Here is a 14,314-nt window from a genome sequence, read left to right on the forward strand (position 1 = left end):
CACACTTATTTCTTTACACTCCTCAGGATCATACATTAATGCACTCTCTGCTCCCAAGACAAACATTCTATGTTGTACACATGGACACACACATGCCTTTGCAGACACACAGACTTATATGATCCTTTTAATGTGTTTCTGGCATCTATTATGATGCCTTCTATTACCAACTGAGGGGAGGCCATATTCAGTGGCAAATTCAGGGTAGGGTCATGATGATCTGACATACTCGATCCTAACAGTTGAGGCATATTGTTGACAGAATAACCAGCAATAGTTCTGTTCCAAACATTTGTTGTGTACATTCAGGAAGCTTTAGAAATAGACAGTGTTTATCTCGTTAGAGAATAAGCAACCCAAAGGTGATGTCTCCACAGACAAGCACAAACATTGTGTCATCCCTCCTCTCTGTCCCTGCAGTTTTCATCTCATTGACCCATACCAATAAAAGGCAACAAAAAGAAGTGATTTTAGTTGGTAAACCTTAAAATACCCTCATCATTAGTTCACATATTTTTTTATCTATATACAAATTCTTAAAAAAAAAAATCTACCAGCAGTGCAGCCTGAACGGCTGAGTACACGTTGACACTGATTCTAGAAGAGGTTTTTTTTAAGTGTTATTTAGTGTTTTGATGATAGCAAAGACTTGTCACTGGGTAACTAATCAGTCGGTCACATCTACGGTTTGACTGCAACAGCTTGTCACTTTCTTCCCACTGAAAATAGCAAAGCTGGTACTACAATACTGACCTTAATGATTCCTCGTTTGAAGAACATCCGTCCAGACTGCAAAGCATTATCTGGATTCCCATTTCGCTTCTGATGCACACTCCTACCCGCCTCATTGAAGAAGCACAGAAATAATTTTTGAACCTTTATTTATAGTAAAAATACTTTAGATACATACAAGCTGTACATAAACCGTTTCAAGAAACTGAACATAAAAGAACAGGTAAAATGAATAGATAAAAGGCAAAATCATCTGAAAAATCATGAAATGTTTGCACAGCACTTATGTGTGCATGTGCTAGGCATCTATTTAAAGTTTTCCGTTCTGTCTATCAAAGGAAACACTTTCGATTTTTATCATTTCACACTTAGAATGTTCAAAAACTACCCTGTTTCTTTGTCAGTCTTGTTATGAACCAAAGTCACAGTGATAGATGCTCATTTTTTCTGGTATAATTTTTGTTCTATTCCCACTGTATGATCGGCTGTGCAATCTTTTTGAGAAGTCAAATCCTTGCGTTTCTCACTAAATAGGTGTGAAATAATGCTAAAGAGCAGTGGAAGCCTGTTTATGACTGTCGTGCTGACAGTGAGCTGGTGTGTCAATGGTTTTGTTACAGTGTCCACACTGGTTAGAGCACCAGGCTGATTTAATTTCTCTATTTACATAACAAAATCAGAGGGTGGTGTTCACGAATGGCACTGCTGTGTCTGGGGGTGGGGTTTTTTTTGGTCACCAATTTATGGTGAAAATAACACCTGAGGGTGAGGCTTGATGAACTGTCAAGCAACGTGTTTGTGCATTAATTTAGCTGCCTAATTCAATAATCTAGTACTTTTTGGTGATTATTCCAGGCGGTCTGGCTAAGTACAAGTTTCAGAGAGAGTTGTATCCTCAGCCAAACACTTGCGAACCCACAGCCCTGCCATGTAAGCCGTTTCTCCTACAAAAAGTAATCTGTGACCAAACAGAGGCTTACAAATTGAGTGAATCAATATCAAATGAAGAGGCTTGTAAACAGCCATTAATGTGGTACAATATAAAACTTTTTTCACCGCATCTACACACTGCTCATTTCACTCATCATCAAGCTCACTTTTGTATTTATAAAACTATATCACATACAATCATTTTGCCAGACGCAAACTCAATTTGTGTGCATTGTTCTCCTCTCCTTTAGATCTTTTTGAGCTTCTTCCTCAGTTTCAATTTGCCGCTTGAAAAGTGTGCAGACACCTACTGTTTTAGAACTGGCAGTGCTCCAAGTTTTCTCCCACATTTTCTGCTCATATTACCCTCCTTTCGTGCATATCTGTGCCACTGCTTCTCAAATGTCCATGAGGCAGAAGTCTTTGACATGTCGACTGGTTCCTCAATCCTGGACGTCTCCTGGACGTCAAGTGGCTCCTCACTCATTCAGGGACAAGATGATGTCATCCTCAAGGTCAGAGTTGTCAGAGCTGTCTGTTGGTGCAACAGACATACACAGATTTAGAAATGAGGGATTTTGTGCTGAATGGGTCAGTGGGTAAGGAGTAAAAAGCAGCTCTACATATAGGCCCATATTTTGCTTATTCTGTCACTGTCTAAACAAACTTAGTCAGCAGGTTTTCACTTCCACAGGGAGAGAGAACATTTCCTGACAGTAACCAGACAAGCATAAAATTGTGGACCAAACATGATGCCAGCCAACATACACATAAACTAATCCTATTAATATCATTACAAGCAGGTTGTTCGAAAGCATATATAGTAGATAATCTATAAAATAATCTTGGAAAAAAGTTATCTTCAACAATGATATGAAAATATGAGCAGACAATTGAAACCATTATCAATATAGGGTGGATGATGTGATTGGACATGCACGAGTAAGGAACAGCATCAGTGCACACTGCTTCACAGAACTACTACATTATACACTGCATACAGTGCAGAACTTCAGTCAGTGAGATTAATTACACCAATATGACATACACTTTATAAGCCAACCCATATCTGAGGATTGGTGCTGGGATGTTTGAGTAATCGCTAACACCACTAGGTGCTAACACAGACCACACAGTTCCCCCTTATCACCACTGAATCAGTAATCACTGGCTTTTTTACCATTCCTATGGTTAAAAACACATGATGTGTCACCACATAAATGTCACCACACACATACCACAGGTTCACTCATCTTTATTTACAAACTTGCAGACTCTACAGTGTGAACTCACCATTGTCTCCATCCAGATCCACATTATCCGAGTCGTCCTCGTCATTGTCATCATCATCCTCATCATCGTCATCATCCTCATCCCCAACATCAACGTCTTCTTCAAGAAGACGTGCTACCTCCTCATCAGAGGGAGAGAATTCATCATTCCCATCGTCCTCCTCTTCATCGTCTTCATCCTCTCCACCATTCTCATTTTCTAGCTCAGCGATAAGGGGATCTGTATCGACGTCATCATCCGAGTCCTCGTCGTCATCATCATCTTCCTCCTGATCATCATCCTCCTGGAGCACAGATTGCAGAAAATGTCATTTAAAATTAATTCTGAAGAACCTGCAGATATACTTATGAAAACAACCCCGGCAAGAACCTGATCCTCCTCGTCTTCCTCCTCTTCCTCTGCAAGCCTCTGCCGACCAACTTCATACAGCCGGCACACTGTGTCAGTGTTGACAGAGTCTTGATTCTGTGGGACAGATTCATGTATTGTGAGACAAATTATTATAACCTTTGGTGAAGTTATGTGATAACAAATGAGAATGTACCTCAATCACAGCCAGGTAGCAGTCTTTTGTATCTGTGCAAAGGTCAAATATGTTCCTCTTGACGTCAATAGTGGCTGAGAACAGAAGCAAGAACAAACCAAGAGTCAAGACAAAATATTACATTGATTAAAAATTATGACTACCTAAAGAAATCTCACCAATTGGTTTGTAGTCTGTGGCATTGAAAGTCCTGAATGATGAACCAAATGGACTTTTCATCTGCATTTCCATCATATCATCTTCATCATCAGCCTGCAACATTGCTTCAAAAACAAAGAGCCACAGAGAGAGAAAGAGAGTAAATAAAAACTGAGCACAGCAAGCTGGTTCACTGTGGTTCTGGCTCTTGGGAGCTTGAAATGGTCGTTGTACAGGCAGAGCCATTACGCTCTGGCTCCTCCTGTGAGGTGCCGTGAACCAGCTGGTTCTTTCTGTTGCCAATCCAACATTGAGCTTTCTGCCCATATGGCTGTGTCAGACTCTGTGGTATCAGCGCACACACAACTAGACACTTACCGCTACTATCCCTGTTCACACCTCTCTCAAAATACTCACATGCTTACTTTGTCTTTCATTCAAACACACCTTTCACACACTTCACATGCAGAGTGTGGTGAGTTGTAGGCTTCGTGCCAAATGCTTCGGTACTTACCTCCATAGATGACAGTGCCGTTGTTGTTGAAAACTATCCTGCACTGATCTAGTGCAGGCACAGTGTGGAGGAGGTGGAAGGTTCGCAGATCCCACTGAAAGTCCCAGTTAAGGACTATGATATTCATTAGGATCAACTAAATCTGCTGTGAGTTCAGTTCCATCCTTGTGGCAAGTGTAATACATATTTAATCTTTAGCAATGAAATGAGACTTTACTTTAATCCCTTGTCAATGTTACCAAGCTAAAAGTTTAAGTATGAAGGATACAATTTCGGTGTTTATGATGACCTCCAGGCCATTGGGATGAAAGACGCCGCTGATGTTCATGTTGAACTTGTCAAACTTGTGGATAGCCTGAGCCGTGCGCACATCCCACAACACACCATCATTTAGTACCAGGTCATCTGTAGGGTTGAAGGTGGCACAATTCCTCTTGTAGTTGTTGGCCAGGTCTGGGTTGTTTAGAGTCAGAGTTACCTGACCTGTCTGAATGTCATAAATCTGTAGAAGAAAAGCACTGAGTGAGCACTGACCAGTTTATTGCACAACTTTTTTGTTGAAATGTTAAAAGTTTAAAAATCATTTAGATACACACGCGTGCCATATGCTCCTTAGTCCCAATGACATGATCTTGTGACAGCTTGCTGAACTCCACATAATGGTCCCCTAAAAAAGAATGCCTGACGAAGAGAGCAACATTTAATTTGCACCAGTATTGAATAAATAAATCAGAGCACTTTATACTGCATTACACCATAAAAATGTTGTAAAACAAACTCTGAAACAATCAGCAGAGTCCATGTATTGCCTTGGTTAAACTGTGCAGATGAACAGAGCCAAAAGCTTGTGTTTCATGAACTAAAGACTGCAGCCCTGAGGCTGTTAGCGTGCATAATTAAACAGCATGTCATCTCTTTTTGGCAGCTCCTTCTTTCAACAGAATAAAGCTGCTGTACCATTCAGCAGAGAACACCACATACAGTTCATGGTGGCATTCAGATCACATACAGGCACAGTTCCTGGTTCAACTTTGTTGATTACTGTCATATGTTGGGGGTTTTTGGCAATGTCTTCCTTTAACATGTGAAAACAATTCCATGCTTAAATCTTAATATTTTTCTTGACCTTAGTGTAGATTAAAACAGCTTGATGTTTAACACATTGTAACCTAAATAACACATGCAAACAGACAAAACCTGAAAAGGTGAAAATAACTTTTCATGTCTTTGCTGTATTTATCAACATTAAATGACAATTAACACACCCATAAAGATATGAACTTATCCACGTTGAGACTACGTGCATATTCAGTTAAATGTGATTAATTATATCAAATTCCATACTGCGTCAGGAGTCTGTATATTTTATTTAACGGTTCAAATTTTATGTGAGCAATAACGAGCTTGCTTACTTCATTATGAAGACTGATTTCATGCCCCACAATGCAGAGAGAGGATAACTCCAAGAGGCAGATGTTAAGAGCAGAGAACCATCCTGAAAATACAAAATATCCTCTTTAGAACATGTTTTAAAATACTTTTAGAATGAGTTTAAAATGTATGTACGCCTTCTCTTTCATTAAAAAAAATCCTGAATGTATCAGTATGCAAATACACATCATTTCAAAACATAATTAATGTAAAATTTCTTCTGAAAACTCCATTCTCAGTGTACTATACCAACCATGGTTATCATGGTTTTGTGTGTTAAACTCTTTCTGCACAGTGAAGGTCAAACACACGGTAACTAATTAGTGTCTCTCTACTGACCCGTGAGGGCTCCAGGTGAGTGATTGCTGAACTGTGGCAGCTGTAGCTGGCTTCCTCCTGGCCTGTGAACACATTGTAGAGCTTGAGCTGTCCCGTACAGGTCCCAAGCATCAGGAATCGCTCACGAGCTGAGAAAGCACAACACATGAATCCACTCTCATCCTCATCTGCCTCCCTGAACACGGAGATAGGTCGGAACCTAGACAAAAAGAAAAGAAAGCAATATAGAGACCATGCTATGAAGGATAGGCTGTTTAGGAAGGAAATATGAACACTATCTACCTGCTGAAGATAAGATGCCTGTCAAAGCATCCCCCGTCTACACCTCCATATTTCGGGTATATGACCCTCCGCGTGTGTCTGGATGTAAAGTTGATAGGTGCTTGGCGTCTCTGTTTGGGTTCGGGACATTGATGGGGAGTGAAAAGGGAGAAAGGAGGGCAGGTTGCGACAGGGTTTTTACAACGTGCATGCTGTTCCCTCAGGTATTCTGTGATAATGCTGTCTAATGCAGGGGGGGAAGGAAGGTGCCTGTCAAACTGCTTCTTCATGGCTGGACTCTGGCTGAAGGCCCCGTGGTCAGATTTCTGCCGCAGCACCCGAGGTTTCTTGCAGGACACTGTATTGCACCCAGTTTGCCTTTCACGAGAGAAAACAATTCGCCCAATCAACGGAGAGCCATTGCTGCAGTGAGGGACAGATGTTGACGGAAAAGCAGCAGAGGATGCAGTGGGTTGTGATGTGGCGGGACGAGTTTGTGGATGGCTGGATCCTGGGGTGGATGAATGAGAGGGATGGGTTCCGAGTCTTGACCCGACACCATTGGCCAGCCGTGGGGTACGGGGCAGAGTAGTGACAGCAGAGGCGGGTGGGGGAGGAGCGACAGGAGGGAAAGGAGAAGCTGAATGTGTAGAATGAGACAGACAGACCATCGGGAGATCCGCCTCCTTGGTGAGCGTCGTGGCCGTGTCATGAAGGCCCTTGGCTACAAGGTGGTTCCTTATAAGAAGCAGCAGTTCCTTCTCAGGGAAACTGATCCTGGACTGAGCGACAACACTAGCTCTCTGCAGCCATGCCAGAGACACATCTGTACCGATCAGCAATGGCTTCCCTGAGATTCTTTCTATCAGCTCTGCAGCAAACTTGCAAAATTTGACATGTTCACTGCGTTTGTCCTGGAGCACAGGCTCCTTCATGAGCTGCTGGATGTGTCCACTGCTGAACAAAGGCAGCTTGCTGATGATCTGTCTGACAGAGCTGGAGCGAGACAGACCCACAAGAGCTTTACAGGCCAGAGCTCGGATCTGATCTGCATCTGTAATAGGCATCTTCACCATCAGCAGGGACAGCAGCACCTAGAGGACAGTCATAGAATGCAAGTTAAAAACACCTGCTGAACAGAACTGAGGGCATGTCTGAAAAGTGTTTTAAAGATTAGGATGGCTACCTTGATAAGGATGACTAATTCTGTGAATGCTAAGGTAAGTGCTGCAGGGCTTCATTTGATACCTCAATTATCATACAGTACTCAGTGACTCAGCATCAACTTGCAAGAGAGCACAACAAAACTTGCTGTCCCACAATATATATATATATATGTCTATATATGCACATGCACAGATAAAACCTCCCGTGGCAGCTGCAAGAATGTACCGTGAAAACATCATTATATCAATACAGTCTATTTACTGCTGCAGTATATAGTATCACAGTATCAGCATTTAGTGTCATTTGGCTACCTTTCTTTAATGCTGAGAAATGTCTGGTAAGTAATGTATGTCAGCTATACCTTGATACCATTGTTGGACTGCACCACATTCCACATTTTAGTGAGCACGCTCTCGCTGGCTTTGGTCGGCTGTGGCAGGCGCCGACGGGGGGTTCCTGCGATGAACTTGCCGATGCTGGAAATGCGTTTATCTGGGGCACATACACAGTTGATGACAACCTGCAGAGCTGACTTTTGAATCTCTGCGTCATTCACAAATACTTCTCCCTCTGCCACTGCTAGGACTATACTCATCCCTGTAAGAGAAAAAAGCCAGAGCAATTAAAAAAATAATAATACTTGCAGCCAAGCCACTCATCAGCAGGACTGGGCACAGTTTTAATGACTACACTGGAATAAAAATACAAAGCTGCTGCCTGTTACTACATTCTGTGGACAGTGAATGTGATTTGGACTTTAATATGACACATTTCTCTACACAGTCAATTTCACTCACTTTCATGCTCACACCATGAGAAACCACCACAGTGAATTCAGGAATTATTGACATATTTTCTGCTCTCACTACCTTTTTAGTTTGAAGGGACTAAATCAGCCAAGCAGATGTATAAAAGTAAGGTCAAACAGCATAATATCAAAAACGTATTGGTTTTCACAGTAATGTTACTGTTAATAACACAACACTGCTGCTGGCTCCATTACTCTGAACTAAGTCTCTTTAGCGCACAGTGTTGGCTTCATGTCTTATCAGTATCTATTTGTGGCCCAAATGTTGATCGCTGCATACAGTGACTCTACCAGCTGTCCCTGCCCGGCACAAGGCTGCTCTGCGCTGCTGTCTTCACCAAATGGTAGTGCCTGACTTTCAGCTGTCATAATCTCTTCTTCCTATTTGTGCCTAATTCCTTCTACTCATACAAGTAGCCACAAAATCAGGCATTGAGCTATTAAGTCCACAGTGAACATGCAGAATTAGGATTTACAGTGTGAGCAGTAATTCTAGCGTCATGTCAAGTTTATGCATACTACCCATTCTCTAAATTACAAAGCTCGCTGTAAATGAGCAAGTTCCTCTTTAACTGAACTACTGGCATACTTTGATTAACACCTACCAACAGTGGAAACAGTGGCTCCTCCCTCATCAAGCACAGCAACAGCCTCAGACAACAACAGCTGGGTCTTTGGAACGACTGTGAGGATACTTAGGATGTCAAGGGCATAACGAACAGTATCACTCCTACAGGGAAAGAAAAATGATCATTACTATACAACAGTATAATTAAGTACTCAATATCTAGGTGAAAACTGCTACATCATGTAAATCAGATATGGGTTTAGACAAGGAAATTAGTGTTTTGTCAATACCTGCCATAATACGTCCTCCAGTCACAGGCAATGGAAATGAGCTGCAGGAGGAGCTGGACACATGACAGCTTGTGAAAGACCTCTGCTGGTTCCCAGTATAGACGGAGTGGACCGTACTCTATCAGAAACTCCATCATTTCCACCACCTGCTCACGGCTATAGCTGACCGCCTGAGGAATGACAAGAGAAGGTCACAGATATGCAATTTATTTAAAAAAACTGAGGCACAAACAGACTGAGCAGCTCAGAACAAAACTGTGCAATACATTTAAATAAATCATCCAGCAACATTTATCTCACTTATTCTCTGTGTACCTTGTAGTAGGGCTGAGAGTGAATGGGGGCGCCCCCCTCTGTGCGCTGCAGCGATTGTTTCACCTGCTCCACCTTGATTGCCAGATGGGCCTCAAAGTACCTGCGAAGAGCCATGCAGGTGTGCTTGGCCGTTTGCCTGCTGGAGAAAATCTCATCATCACTCAGCAGCGCTCCCTGATCCTCAGGGTTCAGGATCTCCAGTGTGCTAATCTGAAAGCAGTCAGTTCCAATCATACATTAGTGCACAGGCAGCATCTGTTGTAGCATAATGTGACACTGTCTTGACTTCTGAGCATATTTACCAGGTTGACAAGGCGGCGGAGCCCATCCTGCCTATCGAAAAGCTCCAAAACAGCACGGAACGAAAAGGAGATGGAGAAGAACATGGTAGCATGGCAGCAACCGGATGCATGTGAACATTCCAGGAGCCACAGCGTGTAACCAACCACATCTGACAGGATGGAGTGGGGCAGCATGCACACCTTGGGAGTGGAAGACACATCCATAATTACATATGTGACCTGCATGATATTGTTAGAAACAAAAACAACATTATGAGACTGTTACTGATCTGTCTGTTGTATACCCTTTCCATGGCATCCTGGTTATAGGCAAGGTAGTAGAGGCACAGTGACACTCCAGTAGCAGCCATAGATGGCCTGGGAATCTCCAGCAACTTCTGAACTCCTCCATGAGCAACAAACTCTGCAGCAAATTTCTTGTGTAACAGCAGTGAAGCTAAATACTGTGAAAGTAAGGAATGAGATGGAAGAAACTGTTATTGGGTCTCAGCACCTGGACAACTACAGGAGAGACTGTTTACCTTCAGGGCCTCAAATGTGAGCTGTACATCATTGGTCTGCTTTAGATCCATGTAATGCATGAGTAGCTCACGAGCTCCCATCTGCATGAACACTGCTAGCAGCTGTAGGAGAGCAGAAACAAACATCAAAAACACACAAATCAAGTCAATTTCCTTCACTGCAAACATTTCTAAATGCCTAGTGGCTAAAATTCATTATTCATTTCAATTCATTATTACAAATTGCTTATCTTTAAGGTTTCCTCTATAAACTGAAAAGCAATTAGGTGACCCCTCAAAACATTTCTTTGATCATAATTATTGAAGAGTGACATCTGCTGGTATATTATATACAAGACAAGGGGTGCACATGTACTGTCTGAAGCAGCACAGCTACAAGGACCAAACGCTTTTTTCTGGCACTTCTATCCTGTTTTTATGGCACAATTTTATTGCTGCAACAAAAAAGCATTTTGTAGTACTGGCAATGTATAATTATCCACAGCCCAAGAAGACTATCAATGCAAAATTCAAAGATGGCCAGGAACCATCATACATGTCATAGTACTAAATTTTAATAGCTTGATTCACTAATCAAAACATCTATAAATGCTCTTTTTGCCGATATATATTGATCTGCCGCTTGTTGCAGGGCTACATACTCAACTAGATAATAAAATTGAACAAACCTCCTGATATTCCCCTAGGGGGGTAAGATACTGCAAGATGAGCCTCTGCTCGATCTCTGGGGTCAGAGGGTACAGATGATAGTTGTTGCCAATCACCCAGGGGCTCATCTCAGACCAGCTGCTGTTGGAAAGCTCACTGAAGTTCCTGTCTGGTTCTGGCAAAGAGAAATTAAGCTTCTGTTTTGAGGTCCTGCCACTCTCCCTCTCTGCTCTCCTTTTTAGGTAACTGCTGCCATCAGACATGCCCTGCTGCGTCAGCAAACTTGGGGCCGACATGGGCTTCATCATGGTTTTAACAGCCGAGTTGGCACGGCTGCTGGTCTTATGAGGAGAGTTGAGACGGAACGAAAGCTCGTTTTCGGGCTCAATGGTTGAGAAGGGAATTTCTCCATCTTCCCCGAGGCCAGTCCCCTCCTTTTCAGCTCCGTTTCGACCTGGTGTGAAGGGCTTTTCTTCAAAGCCTCCATCAACAGCTTCCTCGTCCAAAGGTAACAAAGGCTCACCCAGTGTCTTCCTGGGGCTTGGCCGCTTGATTTCCCTTTTGTTCTCAGCATCCTTATCCTGAAGCTCACGCAACCGATGGAGCATCAAAGGCACCTGTCAAAATAAAGTATGAAAAACAAGTTGGGCAGCTGCTGCTTCACACCACCTAATGATAAACAATTGTATCAGTTGATGTGATATCTTTCACTATGTAGAGTTCTCATTCAATATAAATTGGCCAAACACCTACTGACCAAAACAGAGTTCTCCTCCCTGTAGTTGGCTGCAATGTCCTGGTTCTCCATGGCACCTGCCAACAAGCCTGTGGCATAGATTCTGAGGGGCTGCTCAGCCTCCTGTGCCCATTTAAACAGCCTTTCAACTATGCCCTCCTGAGACAAGTGAACAGACATAATCATATAAACTATTGTGTTAATTAGAAAAAAATACTATACATGGTTAGCATATTTTATTATTGTCCCTCCTAACTGTAGGCAAATATAATACGACCCAACTGACATAAGACAACTGAAGTGGTCTCTGTTCCGTACATTTGATCACTTTAGTCAAGTAGAATTATCAATAACACATTATACTTTAAGGATTGTACTGTCTTCAGCATCTCCCGTTAATCCAATTTCAGCTTCTTTCAGTCAAACTGTTGTTTTTCTTGTGTTGGTAGATTATTATAATATTTATGTCAGCAGGCCCTGAATAAAGTATATCAGTCTTTCAAGAAAGAAACAGACTCACACTTATCTAATAATAAAATCAGAATTACTTTACCTTTTCTTGAAAGACCACGGCTGTCTCCAACCCAGGCATTATGTTCTGAAGTAGGCGACAAGCTGCAGCATTTAGGGAAAATTCTCTGCTGGTCATTACATAGCTGTTCACCAGCTGTTAAACAAAAACAGATGTTTTAAAATCATTTTCTAAGTGAACTGCTAAAAATTAAGACAACATATATATATATATATATATATATATATATATACAGATTACTAAATACATTCTGAAATGTGTGGTTCGTTCATACTGTGTTCATGAAGTCATCGTTCTTAAACAGAATCTTGAGGAGGTGCCCTAACACACATTCTGGATCAGCTCTCCCTAGTGGCCAAAAGGGAAACATCAAAAACATGACATCACAATGAAGAAAACATTATCGTTTATTAATGCCATCAGGTGATAGTGAAAGACGGTAGTACAAATAGTAATGTCAATTAAGTAGAAAAAAAAATAAACCTATTAGGTTTAAATACTAAATTCTTGGGGACTGAAATAGCATTATTGCAAACTAAAAATTCTGACATTACATGCATGATTTTGCCCAAGTTAGTGCTGTAAGTGTAGTCTACATGCAACAGAGAGCATGTGTTTTTTTCATACCAGGATGTCGATCATCAAAAGGGTCAGGGTCCGCTTTGTGGTACTCCTCTGTCTCCTTCTCAACAAGTTCTGAGATCCTGAAAGTTAAAGCACCTTAATCTATTTGATTCTCTATAAGCCACCTTCAACTGATGCCCAAGTACTGATGCCCTGCTTCTGTACTTACTTGGTGAGGATATTAACCAGGTCCTGTGTGCTGCCTTGTTGCTCCCTCTCCCACTGTTCCAGTAAAGCAGTCAGCTCTGCCTTGGAGTCTACACTGGCAGATGCCGACGCCATAGCACAGCCTGTTAATAGGACATGTCAGTCAATATGTTTTCACTTCGTTATTGAATCATTCTTTACATTTCAGTCCCCACACAGAGGCTAGAGGGGACTGTGATCAACCTAAACTGCTGCCGCGGCTTGGAATCATTAAAGCACGAATGGCATTAACATAACGAAGCACGACTGGAGTTCAATGTTGAAAGGTCATAATTAGCGTTCGCTTTAGTCGGGAGTACAAAGAGCGACCAAACTGATTCGCTCCATCGCTTTACACACATACACACAACTGAGCGTGCAGGTGCAGCTGTCCTCCAGGGACTGTCTGCAACTGTCAGAGTAGTATTCAAGTTTGTATGCTACTTAACATATAGTGAGCACCTTATTAGATTCGTCTGGAGCATACAACGTCAACTCAAACATTGTGTGCTCCTTCCCATGTTAGTTTACTAATACGGTAAATACAGGCAGCAGGAAAGTCAGACTCTGCCTGTTGCGGTGTTTGGCTAGCTAGACCACAGGGAAGCTAATCAATGTTCGCTCGTTAGCACTACTTTTTTAAGTCGCCACATTTTAATTACAGTGCTATAGTTCTCATTGTCCCCTCGCTGTCCCGGCATGTGCAGCTAATTGTGTGTTGTTTGTTATAGTCGGAACAACAAAACCTGCCTGCACATGTAGCGTAGCAGCACTGAGGAACTAGCAAGAACCATAACAGGTAGAGCTGGCTAGTTAGCTAGCATGCTAACTTTACCTCGTTGTTCCGCTCAGTTCCTGTTTGGTTTAGTCAGATTTACCAATTCTTTAATCCACCGATATCAGTCCAAACTTGGTTGCTGTTGGGTGAATATTAACGCATCGATCACCCCTTTACACCCAACGCTAAATTTGCGTTATTGCAGCTTTGTGTTCACGGTTTATTATCATTATGGCGAACACGTTCTTTGCGTCATTTAACGTGCGACCGTCGAGTGTTAATGACGTGATGAAAAAACGCTGGTGAAATGGCAAGATTTAATCAAATAGGTGAAAAAATGCAAAGCAGCAATTAAAAATATGTCTTATAAAATATACACAATGATTGACAGAACACAAAAACAATGCTTTTAGTTATTAGTTTGCCGTTGCTAGGCAATCAAACTCTTGTTATGCACCTCTTTCTTCTTTTTTATTCTTCCGTAAATTGTTTGGCGCAGCGTATCTTCAGCATACATTGACCGATTTCAGCCTCACAGAAGACATTCCGGGTCAACTTCAATTTTTTTTATAGGTTTTCAAATATTAAGCAATTTCGGTGTGATCTGCCAAATGTATCTCCTCCTACAAATTTCGAACTACAGACTCCATTTTAGTC

General features: G+C 41.9%; 1 protein-coding gene across 1 annotated transcript; it reads right to left on the bottom strand.

Moving 5' to 3' along the window:
• Positions 1 to 864: 864 nt before the first annotated feature.
• On the bottom strand, positions 865 to 13,903 carry dcaf1 (ddb1 and cul4 associated factor 1). Its single transcript, XM_028410244.1, has 25 exons — positions 13,715 to 13,903; positions 12,863 to 12,983; positions 12,697 to 12,773; positions 12,344 to 12,417; positions 12,091 to 12,204; positions 11,559 to 11,696; positions 10,822 to 11,418; positions 10,154 to 10,255; positions 9,917 to 10,075; positions 9,633 to 9,812; positions 9,331 to 9,540; positions 9,016 to 9,185; positions 8,763 to 8,887; positions 7,711 to 7,946; positions 6,204 to 7,276; positions 5,922 to 6,120; positions 5,564 to 5,646; positions 4,748 to 4,832; positions 4,420 to 4,653; positions 4,152 to 4,245; positions 3,658 to 3,762; positions 3,500 to 3,573; positions 3,325 to 3,420; positions 2,956 to 3,238; positions 865 to 2,197 (listed from the first exon to the last, which is right to left on the bottom strand). Exons 2-25 carry the CDS (start codon positions 12,973 to 12,975, stop codon positions 2,142 to 2,144), a joined length of 4,677 nt encoding a protein of 1,558 aa, XP_028266045.1. The 5' UTR covers positions 12,976 to 12,983; positions 13,715 to 13,903; the 3' UTR covers positions 865 to 2,141.
• Positions 13,904 to 14,314: the final 411 nt, after the last annotated feature.

The sequence above is a fragment of the Parambassis ranga genome, chromosome 7 (assembly GCF_900634625.1).
Source record: "Parambassis ranga chromosome 7, fParRan2.1, whole genome shotgun sequence".
NCBI lineage: Eukaryota > Metazoa > Chordata > Actinopteri > Ambassidae > Parambassis > Parambassis ranga.

Excerpts from the sequence above, each read along its gene's own strand:
- dcaf1 (XM_028410244.1), bottom strand. The coding sequence starts at position 12,975 with ATGGCGTCGGCATCTGCCAGTGTAGACTCCAAGGCAGAGCTGACTGCT. Across the intron at positions 9,541-9,632 it reads TCCGCCGCCTTGTCAACCTG|ATTAGCACACTGGAGATCCT; the intron begins GTAAATATGCTC and ends GACTGCTTTCAG. Across the intron at positions 2,198-2,955 it reads GGATCTGGATGGAGACAATG|ACAGCTCTGACAACTCTGAC; the intron begins GTGAGTTCACAC and ends TTGCACCAACAG.